At 46.2% G+C, this 13,675-nt stretch overlaps 1 protein-coding gene across 1 annotated transcript in view; it reads left to right on the top strand.

Annotated features, from left to right (window-relative positions):
- The first annotated feature begins 760 nt into the window (after window positions 1-760).
- Window positions 761-13,675, top strand: part of MAP3K15 (mitogen-activated protein kinase kinase kinase 15) — a 148,330-nt gene continuing 135,415 nt past the window's right edge. Inside the window, exon 1 of the mRNA XM_036839721.1 lies at window positions 761-1,121. Within this exon, the coding sequence (XP_036695616.1) occupies window positions 761-1,121 (361 nt within the window). The remainder of the gene's footprint in view (window positions 1,122-13,675) is intronic.

Below are 13,675 nucleotides of genomic sequence, written 5' to 3'. Positions count from 1 at the left end.
CGTGAGGTGGGTAAGATCCACAGTAAAGAGCCCTTTGGGTTCACAGCATTTCTTAGATCCGGCAGGCAGGCTACTTGGAGTCTGTTTTCCAGGCCAACAAAATTTGATGCTGGTGCATCACGGTGCTTTTGTCAAGGTCACAGTGAAAGTCAGGACAAGCGGGTCTCCAGGGCATGAGCTCAGGAGGGCCATGCTCTTGGCAACTGGGGACAAGGAGTACAAACTCAGAGGTATTTTAAATAAGCATCTTCTCATCTCGATTCTGCGCTAACACTACATCTGTATTTAGTTTGGAATTGAAGATTTACAACCAACCGGCGCTTTGAAAGAGCTTTTACTCTGCTTGAAAAGCCTCAAATTGTTTTGAGGAAAAAAATGGGACTCCTAAGGCTGGAGGGACGGCAACAGCAGCAAAACCCTGAAATTCGTGAATCCGCCCTTCTTAGGGCGCTGTCCGTGGGAGGCGGCAGGGGGCGCCCTGCGGGCTCCTGCCCCGCCGCCCTTCCCAGACCTCCCCCCGCCCTCCGCTCGCCCTGACGTCCCCAGCCCCCGCCCCTCCCTCCCGAGCCTTCAAAGGGCGCTCGGGGGCTGCGGGGTTGGAGCTTCTGCGTGCAGCCGAGGGGCGCCGCCGCCTGCCCGTCGCGGGGCCACCGGCGGGCGCTGGGTCCCCCAGCTCCCTTCCCGCGTCGCAGGAGCAGGTGCCACAGCCGCCGGCCGCTCGCGCGGAGGTGGGACAAGGAAGGGCGCGCAGGGCCGCCACATGGAGAGCGGCGGCGGGGCTCCCCCGGCTGGGGCGCTCGGGGCGGCGGCCGAGTCCGCACAGTGCCCGCTGCCGCCGGGGGACGAGGGCGCGGCGGGGCCGGCGTGGCCGCTGGAGCCCGAGGGGGCGGCCGAGGGCGAGGGTGCTGGAGGCGAGGGCGGGGGCGGGCCGCGGCGGGCTCTGCGGGCAGTGTACGTGCGCGGCGAGAGCCCCCAGGGCGGCGCGGCCGGCGGCCCTGAGGAGGGGGCGCGGCGGTGCTTGCTGCGGGCCTGCGAGGCCGAGGGCGCCCACCTCACCTCCGTGCCCTTCGGGAAGCTCGACTTTGGGGAGACAGCCGTGCTCGACGCCTTCTACGACGCAGGTGAGGCGGGTGACCCCTTTCGCCCCCGTCCCACTCCTCCCAGTTTTCCTTATCTTCGCCCACGCCGCCGAAGCACCAGCTCCTCCTCCCCATCCTAGCACCGGCTGACTCTTTCGACAGGACCGCCCCACCTTTTGGGGAGGGGAGAGTAGGTAGCCTTGTACCCTTTTACAGATAAGAAAACAGAGGCCCCTTCAGTTTTCTTAAACATCAGATGATCCAAGAAACAGCCTATAACCCAGTCGAGGCTGAGTTCCCCGACCCCCGCTAGTTATTCAACTGTTACTTTCTCACTCCTGTGGGTCCCAACCCTGGCTACACGTTAGAATCACCTGGGGGAGCTTTTCAAACTCCTAATGCCCAGACTGTATCCCAGACCAATGACATCAGAATCTGAGGCCTCAGGATTGTCGAATGCTTCCCACATGATTCCATTTTGCAGTCAAGAGTGGGTAATGGTCTATTACAGTGGGGGAGGGGGAGGGGGGAGGGGGCGTCTCTTAGAAATGCCCCGGTGTTCTTTTGCGCACTTAACACAGATTGACAGTGGGGCTGTGGTCTACTACCAGTTTGACAGATATATGTTATCCTGTAATGCACAAACATTCCCGGCTTCAGGATCTCTTCCGTTGCTGGAACGGGACCCTCAGCTCACTGTAATAAGTGTGCCAGAAGAACCCAGCCTTAAATCAGTACTTTTGGTTGGCACGAGTTCCTCCAGGTGTGGAACAGATTGTTGCTTGGCTGTTTTCCTTACCGAACCTTTGGAAGCTATGTGACAAGCCTCTGGTACTTGGGTGATATTCACAAGCATTGTGAGACAGTAGTTCACCTGGGACACCCTGTGCCTTGGTTTCTCCACTGGTCAAACAGGAGTAACATGCCTGCCCTAACCCCAAAAGCTCGTGAGACGGTAAATGGCGCCGGCCACACCGTGCTGATGAGATGGTAAGCTAGCTTTATTACCATCCATTCTTTGCCCGGATCTGTTTTCTGCAGAGCAAATCCTCCCCAGCTGGAAGGGGGGTGGGGTAGCGGGCTTGTTCAAACAAGTGGCTGCTGGGCCTTTGAAAACACTCCCCGGATGTTTCTGACCACTCAGAGCAGACTCTTCAGCGCAACATCTTTTTTAGAAAAGTTGTTCAGGAGCCCATTTCACCTGGAACCACTCGGTTTTCTCGACTTCTGTTCATTCTCTGCTGAAAATGGAGTTTGAACAGACTCTTCTCTGAATGGTTAAATGTCCATTTGGCCATTAGGCACAGCTGTAGCCTCCTGCCTGCTGGTGCCGACTCTGATAATTGGCGTGCAGTGGCTTTGCTTCTCTGGGGTGTGTGTGTGTGTGTAAAACAAGCCTTCATCTACTACCAGGACCCCTTCCTTCTGGTTGGGTGTGAAGGTTCATTCAGGCAGAAATCTTGGGCTTTCAATTCCAGAGCTACACGAAGAGCACATGGCCTTTTCTTGTTCTGGGTCCTGATTGCCTAGGATTTTCAGCTGCAGTATGTACCTCCTTTGGTTGACCTTGGCCTGGTCTTGAATAAATCATTTTTCAGTACATCATCATAACTAATAAGCTCTTTTCATAGGTTTGACAAACAAGATACGAAACTCCAAGAAGTCGGTTCATGGATTTAAACAGGCACTGCGCCCCCACCCCTGATCTCTGCCATTCACAGCTTTTTGGTGTCTCCGCCAAAAAGATACAAATCTGTCACTTTGGCTTTTTTGTAAAAGTTCTACAACCTTGCTCTCCAAGAAGTATTGAACTGTCCCAGGTGTGTTTCGGGGGGGGGGGAGGGGATCGTCGGTGTGAAATTTAAGCACTTCCTATCTCCTGTTGTCATAATAAGTCAAGGCTGGGTTGGATGGTGTTTTCCATCTCCTTGTGCAGTTTTATGTGGTCCTTTGTGGGTCTGAATAGGAGGTTATGTGTCACCAGTGCCTGGGTGATTTGATGGGCTGCAGGAGAGCCATCAACCCATGCAAGGGGGCACGCGGGCACTACTGTGAAAGAAAACCGCCGTAAGCCATGAGGGCTGAGGAGCAGCTCATTGGCTTTTTTTTAAAAAAAAATTATGGTAAAATGTACGTAACATAAAATTTGCTGTTGAAACCATTTTTAAGTGTGGATTTCAGAGGCATTAAGTACAGTCGCACTGCTGTGCAGTCATCACCACTATCCATTTCCAGAACTTTTTCATCATCCCAAACAGAATCTCTGTACCCCTTAATAACTTGCCACTCCTCACTCCCCCAGCCCCTGGTACCCACTGTCCTACCGTCTGTCTCTATGAATTTGACTACTGTAGATGCCTCATATAAGTGGAATCATACAGTATTTGTCTTTCTGTGACTGGCTTCTTTCACTTAGCGTGATGTCTTAGGCTATGGTGAATAATGCTGTAATGACCATGGGTGGATAAATTTCTGTTCAAGTCTCTGCTTTCACATTTTTGGGTGTATACCTGGACGTGGAATTACTGGGTCAAACGGTATTCTGTGTTTAATTTTTTGAGGGACGTTCTTTTTACTTTTAGCAGAGGTGGTGTGCCTTTGGCTCATAGAAGGTCCTGGTTTTTTGTTTGTTTCTTTTGGGTTTTTTTTGTTTTTTTTTTTTTTAACATCCAGCATCCATCCTCACAGATGAGAGTCTCGAATTCAGTAAAGCTATCAAATTCAGCAAGTGAGGGTCAATCACTCGGTTACTTCTAGGATTTGGAGAACAAAACATCTCTTTTTTTTTGTTTTTTTAGAGGAAACCGCCTCTTCTGGATATGCCTTGGCGCCTTTTGTTGAGGTGCCCATTTCTCTACTTGCACAGAATTCATAGTCACGACTTTAGCTGGTGCACTGTGTGTGTTGGGTGTGTTTGCACAGAGCAGCCTCTTCTGCTTCCTCAGGTGCATGCTGTGTCTCCCTCCTGGAGGTTCTCAGTGCTTGTGAATGTATGGAAAACTCGGACATCCTACAGGAAGGAAACCTGGGTAACTCTGTCTCATGCTTTCCCAAACATTTTGACCACAGAAACTATTCTCCCAGGATGCTGTAGTTGAATACACTTATTGTGGTTATTGAGTTAGCTATTAACTGCTCCAATGACAAGAACAGCCCCTTTGATCAGGCCCTGGGGCTCAGGTGAGCTTCCCATACCTGATGTGCCTCGCTCTGCCTGCCCTCCCTCCTCTCTGAACCGCACGTACATGCTACTTTCCTGACTCGGGGGCCCTGCTTCTGATTTTTTTCTTCAGCTATGTTCACAGTGATTTTAAACGTTGGGAGGTATTGCCACCTGCAACAGGAAATCCTTGCATTTCCTGAACATTGATTAAAAGACCAAGACATCAGTCTCCAGGTTAGTTATTTGACTTTGCTCTGTCCTGAAGATTCCCCTTTTCTGGCAAGAGTCATTTGGAGGATACGAAGTGTGGCAGAGGTGGCTAGGTGGTCAGGAGACCGATGCTCCTAGTTGTTGCTGGGAAGCAGGGACTACGTTTTCCAGCACCCTTTGAGTCTGTGTGGGCCATATAACTAGTTCTGGCCAGTGAAATGTGAGTATTAGTGATGTCTATCACTTTGGGCCAAGGCGTTGGCATATCTGTAGATCTTCTAATACTCTCTAATCCCTTTCTGTGGTCTCCGTGGGGCCCTTGGAGGCTGGCTGTAGAAGATGGCAGTGGCACATGATGGAAGGTACCTGGATCCCTGAACCACTCTTTTGAGGATAGCTGTTGGACCAGGATCATCCACTTTGGATTTTGCATAAGCAAGAGAGAAGCTTTTATTGAGTCAGGCTCCTAAGGCTTGGGGGTGGTTTTTATAGTGGTAAGAGAGTGCAACTTGGGTTATGAAAATATAGCCCAACTGCTAGCAAGTTGTCTCCTAGGGCATGCCTTTCCAAGAGAAAGTCAGGTCATGTATCATCTCGTGTAATGGACTGTCATTGGTAATAATATATGCCAATCGTGGGGCCCCTCACTATGCTGCTGTGGGCCAAGAAAATGGAATGGAAATGCTTGGGCCATCAGGTTCATACCAGCCATGGGAGGAGACATTCTAGCTTCTTCCCTGGTTTCACTGGTTTTGGAGGCTAGGTAATTTTTTCCTTTTGTATTAAATGATACTGGAGTGATTCTGTTAGTTTTTATCCAACAGTAATATTGGGATTTTTGCAACAAAAAAGGATATATAATGGTTTAAAATAAGGCCAGCTCTAGTTCCATTCTCTGCCCTTCATGTGGGTTGTGTCTCGCTTCACCTTCTAAGATGTTATTCATGGATTCTTCGTTCGCTTGATGCGTTGTGTGGCATAGAGCGTGCCCACCAGGCTTCCGTAGAGTCTGCTACGTTGCCTAATCTCCTTTGCAGTTAGCTGGGGTTCTTTGGACGAGTGCTGGCCAATGAAATGTGAGCAGCATCAACAAGTGTCACTTTGAAAGCGACTGAGAGTTAGATGATACGCCACCTCCATCTCTCTTTGCCTCTGTCATGGCAAACTTGAAGGTTGTGTGTTCAAGATGGCAGTTAAGCCCCTGAAATTTGGGGGATTTGTCTGATGTGGCAGCATAACCTAGCTCATTCTGACTAATATAGCTTGCTGTGCATTCTGCTAGAAATGCCTGAATGTATCTCTCAGCTGACTTTAATGGGCTTAATCCACAGGTGCATTGGCTCCTGCTTAAGAAAGAGACTTAGCCACTGTACCACCAGGGAAGACCCTAAGACTCCACACTCCCAATGCAGGGGGACCAGGTTCAATCCCTGGTCAGGGAACTAGATCCTGCAGGCTACAACTAAAAAGGTTCCGCATGCCGCAACTAAGACCCGGCACAGCCCAATAAATAAATAAATATTTTTTTAAAAAAGAGAGAGAGGGAGAGAGAGACTTAAAGATGCCTTAAGACTTCTAATAATTTGGTGCATACTCTTTCCTCACCATTCTGGAAAATGCATGAAGTTCCAAGGAAGACAGTCCTGTGGACACATGGCTGTGGTGGTTGTAGAATGCACGTTTTGTGTGCCATCTATATACATGGTCGGGAGACTGGCCAAATCTATCAATATTTCCAGCAGAATGTAAGGGCAATAGTTAGACATTGCCTTCCTTTATGTAAGTAAACTTTGGTGAGTGAAATCATCAATTTAGCAGCTCAAGTCAGAAACCCAGGAGTCATTCTTGACTCCACCCTCTCCCTCATTGCCAAATCCAGCCTGTTGCTTCCAGATGGTTCTCAAACCTGCTTCCCTTCTCTCTACCAGGGAAGTTTGCCTCTGTCATGGCAAACTTGAAGGTTGTGTGTTCAAGATGGCAGTTAAGCCCCTGAAATTTGGGGGGTTTGTCTGATGTGGCAGCACAGCCTAGCTCGTCCTGACTAATACAGCTTGCTGTGCATTCTGCTAGAAATGCCTGCCACCATCTTGGTCCAAGCATTGGCTTCTCTCCTCCAGCTCACTGTCAGCAGCTTGGTAACTGGTCTTTCAAGGTTGGGCCAATCTCGGTGCACTCCAGTCCATGTCATCTGCTTAGAAGCCACCGTATGCTGGCACCCTCTGCCACCTGGCAGTCCTCCTCTGCCCAAAGCTCCTTCAGCCTTCACATCTCAGGTCTTCAAGGAAGCCTTCACGAACTTCTCCCACCCCCTCGTCAGTTGTATGCACACTGTGGTTTTCTTTCCTAGCAAGTGACACAATTGTGATTGAATAATTATTGATTTAACGATTGATCTTCTGCCAGTGAACTCTTCGATGGCAGGGAACCAGATGCAGTTTTCTTTGCTACCCTTTGAGTGTTTCCTAGGAATATGTATCCAGCTCCTTTTTAGAATAACTCTCAGTGGACACAGATGACACTTGGTTTCTCCTGTCGAGATGAAGCAAAATTTGTTGGGGACCCTCAAAAGGAAATCAGAATGTGGTTTCCTCTAGAAACCAAGTTGAAAATGGTGGCCAGGCATAGTGCGATTGTGATTTTATTAAACAATAAGATACATCCTAACGACACATTTCTGGGTGGTACATATCTAATAGAAGAGACTAGAAGAACTCACACCGGACACACTGGAATGGAAACAGTGGTTTGGATTGTGTGCTGGGCAGACTGGTTCTTGTTGTTTGTCCACATGTTCTATAATGTTTATTTGCTATGATACAAATGTGATTTTATTTCAAGCAAGTGCGGTAGGAGATTAAAGACGGGGCTGTAAGTCAGAAGCCTTCTCCCACTCTTCCCGTCTCCCTGCCGGCCGGCTCAGGCCCAGGCAACAATGACTGTACAGCCAGGGGCCCGTGCACACGAGCCCCGGGCCGGACCTCAGCTGTCCTCTGCTGCACGTGGCTGCTGGCTTGCCCAGAGGGGCCCTTCCCTGAGCCTCCTTCCTTCTGAACCACTTTTACTGCTGCTGACTCAGCATTGAGCCTGGAACTTTCCTCAACTCTTAGTCACGTGAACTGGCTGATGAGAGAAGCATTGCACCTGTAGCATTGAATTGAGGCATTGCTGTTGGAGCCTTGAGTGCATAGAGTGGGTAGATAGATATTTGTGGACTGGCCCGCTGCATTACTGGCTGTATGTTATTTGTTATGCGGGAAAATGTATGTTCAGTTCCCAGCCATCAACTTACAGACGTATTTTGGGAATACAAGCCATAAACTATCTTTTAAAGCCTAAGTATCAGGCTTTGAGATAGGTGCCATTTAAATCCCGGTCAGACAGTGTAGGCGGGAGAGGACTGAACTCTTGAAAAGCAAGCTGGAAAACTTCCTGTTTCCCAGTCCCTTGAACAGGTTTTGAGCTATTGGGTGTGACAGGGCTTGGCAAAAATGCCTGGCGGTTATAGGGGCTTGGTTGGTGGTGGGGAGTTGTAGAGCAGAAAGGAGTCAAGCGGCAGACCTTGGCAGGAAGCAGAGTTCACTCAGGAGTTGGGGCTGCGGGAGGGCAGCCCAGGGGCCAGGCAGAACTGGACACGGAGGGGCATGGGGAGAGTGGGAGCATTCAACGTAGATGATTCTTTTTCTTCTCTTCAATTTTTTTATTATGGAAAATTTCAAGCATGTGCATTACGCAGCTTCAACAATTATTAACATTCTGCCATCTTTATTTCTTCTTGACCTCTACCCACTCCCCACCCCGTACTTGATTATACTTTTCAACATTGTTAGTGTAAAAATGTATATACATTGAAGTGCAACAAATCTTAGTTGTACAACTTTGAGAAACGACTAAACCTAGGTAAGCGAATCCTATCACAATATAGTTTCCATCTGCCCAGAAAGTTCCCTTATGACCCCTCCCACTCATTCCCCTTTCCACTCCCATTCCTGGCCCCCGGCGATGACTCTTAGGCTGTCACTTTAGATTAGATTTGCCTTTTCTAGAGTTTTGTGTAAATGGACTCAGACAGTGTGTACTCTTCAGGGTCTGGCTTCCTTCACTCAGCGTGACTTTTTTGAGATTCATCCGTACTGTTGCTGTTATCAGTAGCTTGTTCCTTTTTAATGCCAAGTACTATTCCATCGCATGAATATATCACAGGTGGTTTAGCCATTCTCCTGTTGAAGGACATTTGGGTTGTTCCCAGTTTGGGGCTATTATAAATAAAGCTACTGTGAACATTTGTATGTAGGTCTTTTTGATGGCAAATGTTTTTTATTCCTCTCGAGTAAATACCTAGGAGTGGAATGGCTGGATCAAAGGGTAGGTGTATGTTAAACTATTTAAGAAATTTCCAAATTTTTTTCAAAGTGGTACCATCTTATATTCCTAGCACTGATGCGCAAGAGTTCCCGTGGCTTCTTGCCCTCACCGCACTTTGTATTGCTGAGCTTTTCTATTTTGGCCCTGCTAGTTGGGGGGTGTGGTGGTTTCTCATTATGGTTTTAAGTCACCTTTCCCTGATGATCAGTGATGTCGAGCGCCTTTTCATGTGCTGTTCAGCCATGCAGGCATCTTCCTCTGTGAGATGTCTGTTCAAGCCATTTACCCGTTTAGTTGGGTTGTCAGCTTATTATTGAATTAGGAGAGTTCTTTATGTATTCCGGATTCAAGTGCTTTGTCGGAAGTATACTTTGTGAACATTTGATCCCAGACTGTGGCTTGCTTATTCATCTACTTGTGACATTTGGTGAGCAGAAAATTTTAACTTTGATTAAATCTAATTTAGGCTCTTTTCCTGTTAAGTTTGCCTTCTGTGTCCTGTCTAAGAAATCTGTGCCTACGTCCAGGTTGTGGTTTTGCAGCTCCTCTTCTACGTGTTCTTCTGAAAGATTTATAGTTTTAGCTTTTACATTGAGGGCTGTGATTCATCTCAAATTCAGTTTGACACAGGTGACTTTGGATAAACCAAGCCTGACACCTTGCTTCAAACATCTGGGAGATGGGTCTTGCCCCAGGATGAGTACTCCAGGGACTTGGAGTCTAGCTGGCAGGACCGTGGCTGCCTCTCTTTCATCTCACCATCCAGGAACGTATATGAAAGGCAGGTTGTCCTTTAGGCAAATTGCCTTTCTGCCTTCTGGAGTAAAAACTGACAAAACAGATCCGTGATGAAACTTTACCAACATGTGTTCCATCATTGTGTCCCACTGCGCCCAGCAATACGAGTGGCAGAGGGGAAAGGACACTGGCTCTATGGATCAGGTTTTAATTTCTGCCCTGTCATTTATAGGCTGTGTGACCCTGGATAACTTACTTAACATCTCTGACCCCCATTTTAAAAACCTCTAGGTAGAGATTCAAGCAAGTGCCCTGAACTTAGTAAGTGCGCAGTAAATGTCAGTCCCCCATGTCTTTGCCTTCCTCTTGCTCCCAGCAGTAAACACTCCAGAACCTCAGTATGGAAGGAAATGTGCTCTGTGAAATAGTAAAGACTGGGGGCTCAGATCCTTTGGACGATCATCATGTTGTAGGGTCGTGTTATAGTTCTGCAGTTGGTAAAAAAAAATTTTTTTCCCCTAAGTTTTGAGGTTGGAGATCCATGCTAACTCCATTCCTGGTCCTGTGCTGCAGAAAGGAGGTGAGGAGAAGGCACAAAACCCCGCTTTGTGATGAGCTCTTGATTTTTTCTTTTTATTGAGGTATAGCATATATACAGGAAAGGGTACAGTCTTGTGTACTGCTCTGTGACTTTTCACAAACTGTACACACCATGTAACCCAGCACCTGGATCAAAAAAGACAAGTGAATGCCGACAGCACCTCAGAGTATGATCGCTTCTGTTTGCCAGCCTGGCCAGGAGTAACAACTATCTTGTCTCTAGAGATTTGTTTATTCATATAAATGGAATCATGTAATGCTGGTTCATTGTGACTGTCTTCTTTCACTTAATGTGTTTTCAAGATTCATCCATGTTGTGGTATATATCAGTACTTCATTACGTTTTTTTTTTTTAATAGTAATCTTTTATTTATTTATTTATTTTTATATTTATTTTTGGCTGTGTTGGGTCTTCGTTTCTGTGCGAGGGCTTTCTCTAGTTGCGGCAAGCGGGGGCCACTCTTCATCGCAGTGCGCGGGCCTCTCACTATCGCGGCCTCTCTTGTTGCGGAGCACAGGCTCCAGACGCGCAGGCTCAGTAGTTGTGGCTCACGGGCCCAGTTGCTCCGCGGCATGTGGGATCTTCCCAGACCAGGGCTCGAACCCGTGTCCCCTGCATTGGCAGGCGGACTCTCAACCACTGCGCCACCAGGGAAGCCCCTTCATTACTTTTTTATTGCTGAATAGTATTTTGATGTATGGATACACCACATTGTATTTTTCCATCCTTCCGTTGATGGGGTTATTTCCAGTTTGGGCTGTTGTGAATAATGCTACAAGTTTTTGTGTGGACTTGTGTTTGCATTTCTCTTGGGTATACACCTAGCAGTGGGATTTCTGGGTCATATGGTAACTCTAATGTTCTTTTAAAAGTTTTTTATTGTGATAAAGAAACACATCATAAAATTTACCATCTTAACTGTTTCTAAGTGTGCCGTTCAGTAGTGTGGTACATTCATATCGTTATGTAACCAATCTCCAGAACTTTTTCGTCTTACAAAACGAGAACTCTGTACCCATTAAACCACGATTCCCCACTCTGCCCTTCCCCCAGCTACCAGTAACCACCATTCTACTTTCTGTCTCTGAGTTTGACTACTCTAGGTACGTTTTGTAAGTGGAATCGTACAGTGTTCTGGGTGTGTGTGTGGCTGGCTTTTTTCATTTAGCATAATGTCCTCAAAGTTCATCCATGTTGTAACATGTGTCAGAATTTCCTTCCTTTTTAAGGCTGAATAATATTCTGCTGTATGGATAGACCACATTTTGTTTATCCATTCATCCATTGATGGACACTTGGGTTGCATCCACCTTATATTTAACCTTTTGAGGAACTCCTTTCCAGAAAAATTTTCCAAAGCAGCTGCACCATTTTACATTCCCATCAGCAATGTGTGAGCATTCCAATTTCACCACATCCTCACCAACACTTGTTATTTTCTGTCTTTTTTTTTTAAATTATAGCCATCCTAGTAGGTTTGAAGTGTTACCTCATTTTGGTTTTGATTTGAATTTCCTTGATGACTAAGGATGTTGAATGTCTTTTCATGTGTTTATTGACCACTTGTATATCTTTGCAGAAATGTCTCTTCAAATCCTTTGTCCTTTTTTTCACTTGGGCTATTTGACATCTTGTTGAGCTGTAAGAATCCTTTATATAATCTGGAGACATAATCCCTTGTCAGATATACGATTTGCAAATATTTTCTCCTGTTCGGTGATTTATCTTTTAACTTTCTTGATGCTGTTCTTTAACGCATGAGTTTTTAATTTTGAAGTCCAATTTATCTGTTTTTATCCCATCTGTGCTGTTTCCTCTAAGTTTTTTTAGTTTCTTATTTATCCTTGCAGTGTTTCTTTATGTCCGTTGTCAGCAAGCTACAACCTGCAAGCTGGCTGCCTTTATTTTGTAACTAAAGTTTTATTGGAACGCATCCATTCTCCTGTGGCCACTTTGGGGCTACAATGGGTGGAGACTGTGTGGCCCACAGAGCCGAAAATATGTACTATCTGGCATTCTTATTCTCCCTTTCTTACTCAAAAGGTACCAGACTAAATACAGTTTAGCCTGGACACCTTTCCAAATCAGAATATGGGAATCTTCCTTATTCCTTTTTATAGCTGAATAGTACTTTATTGGGTGGATGTATCATTGTTTATTCTACCAATACCTTTTTTACGGGTTACTTGGATGTATAGTTTTTTGCTACTAAGCTGCAATGAATAACTTCATACATGGGCCATTTAATACATGTATGGGTGTATTTGTGATTAGGTAGCCAAAAGTGGTATTTGTGAATTAAAGAATAAATGCACCTGTAATTTTGGTAAATAGTGTCAGATTCCTATCTGTGGGTTATACCGTTATCTTTCTTTACAGCCTCACTAACAAAATAGGTTGCCAGTATTTTAGACTCTTGTTAACCTGATGGTTGAGGGATGATATCTAAATTAGTTTTAGTTTGTATTTCTCTTACTCTGAGCGAAGTTGAGCATATTTCCCTTTTTTTCTTAGTGCTATCTATCCATAACCCTCCCCCCTTTTTTCCTATTGGTTTATGGGTCTTTGAGAGAGGGTCTTGATTTCTAGGAGATCTTTCTTTTTTTAAAAAATAAATGTATTTATTTATTTATTAATTTTTGGCTGCATTGGGTCTTCACTGCTGCGTGCGGGCTTTCTCTAGTTGTGGCGAGCGGGGGCTACCCTTCGTTGCAGTGCACGGGCCTCTCATTGTGGTGGCTTCTCTCGTTGCAGAGCACGGGCTCTAGAGCACAGGCTCAGTAGTTGTGGCGCACGGGCTTAGTTGCTCCGCGGCATGTGGGATCTTCCCGGACCTGAGCTCAAACCTGTGTCCCCTGCATTGGCAGGCAGACTCCTAACCACTGTGCCACCAGGGAAGTCCCTAGGAGATCTTTCTGCATTTGGGCCTAAACCCTTTGTCTTTTTTCTGTTGTTCAGACTGGATCATTTCTATTGAACCATCTTTAAGTTCACTGACCCTCTGTCATCTCCATTCTTCTTGTGAGCCCCTCTAGTGAGTTTTTTCTTTTGCTTATTAAAATTTTCGTTCCTAAAATTTTCATTTGGCTCTTTAGTTGTTAAGACTTTCTATTTTTTCCATTCTTTTCAGGAGTGTTTACCCTCACTTCTTGGATAATTTTTATAATAACTGCTTTAAAGTCATTGTCAGATAATTCTCATGTCTGTGTCATCTTGTCATTGGAGTCTGTCGATTGTCTTTTCTCATGTGAGTTGAAATTTTCCTGCGTCTTTGAATGCCAAGTAATTTAGGAGCCTATCCTGAGCATTTTGAATATTATGTTATGAGATTCTGGCCCTTGTTTCTATCCTATGGAGTCTGTTGATATTTTTGCTTTAGCAGGCAGTCGGCCTAGTTGTTTCAAGCTGCCAGGGTCCGTTTCAGTTGTGGTGTCAGTTCTGATTTCAAAGCCCTTTTAGTGCTGTTCAGCTTTGTGCTTTCTGGTTTACTGGGGCTCCCTTTTCAGTCCTGTAGCCAGTTAT

Source organism: Balaenoptera musculus, chromosome X (assembly GCF_009873245.2).
Source record: "Balaenoptera musculus isolate JJ_BM4_2016_0621 chromosome X, mBalMus1.pri.v3, whole genome shotgun sequence".
Taxonomy (NCBI): Eukaryota; Metazoa; Chordata; class Mammalia; order Artiodactyla; family Balaenopteridae; genus Balaenoptera; species Balaenoptera musculus.
The sequence above is the reverse complement of the archived record's forward strand: the minus strand, read 5'-3'. Positions and strand labels throughout refer to the sequence as shown.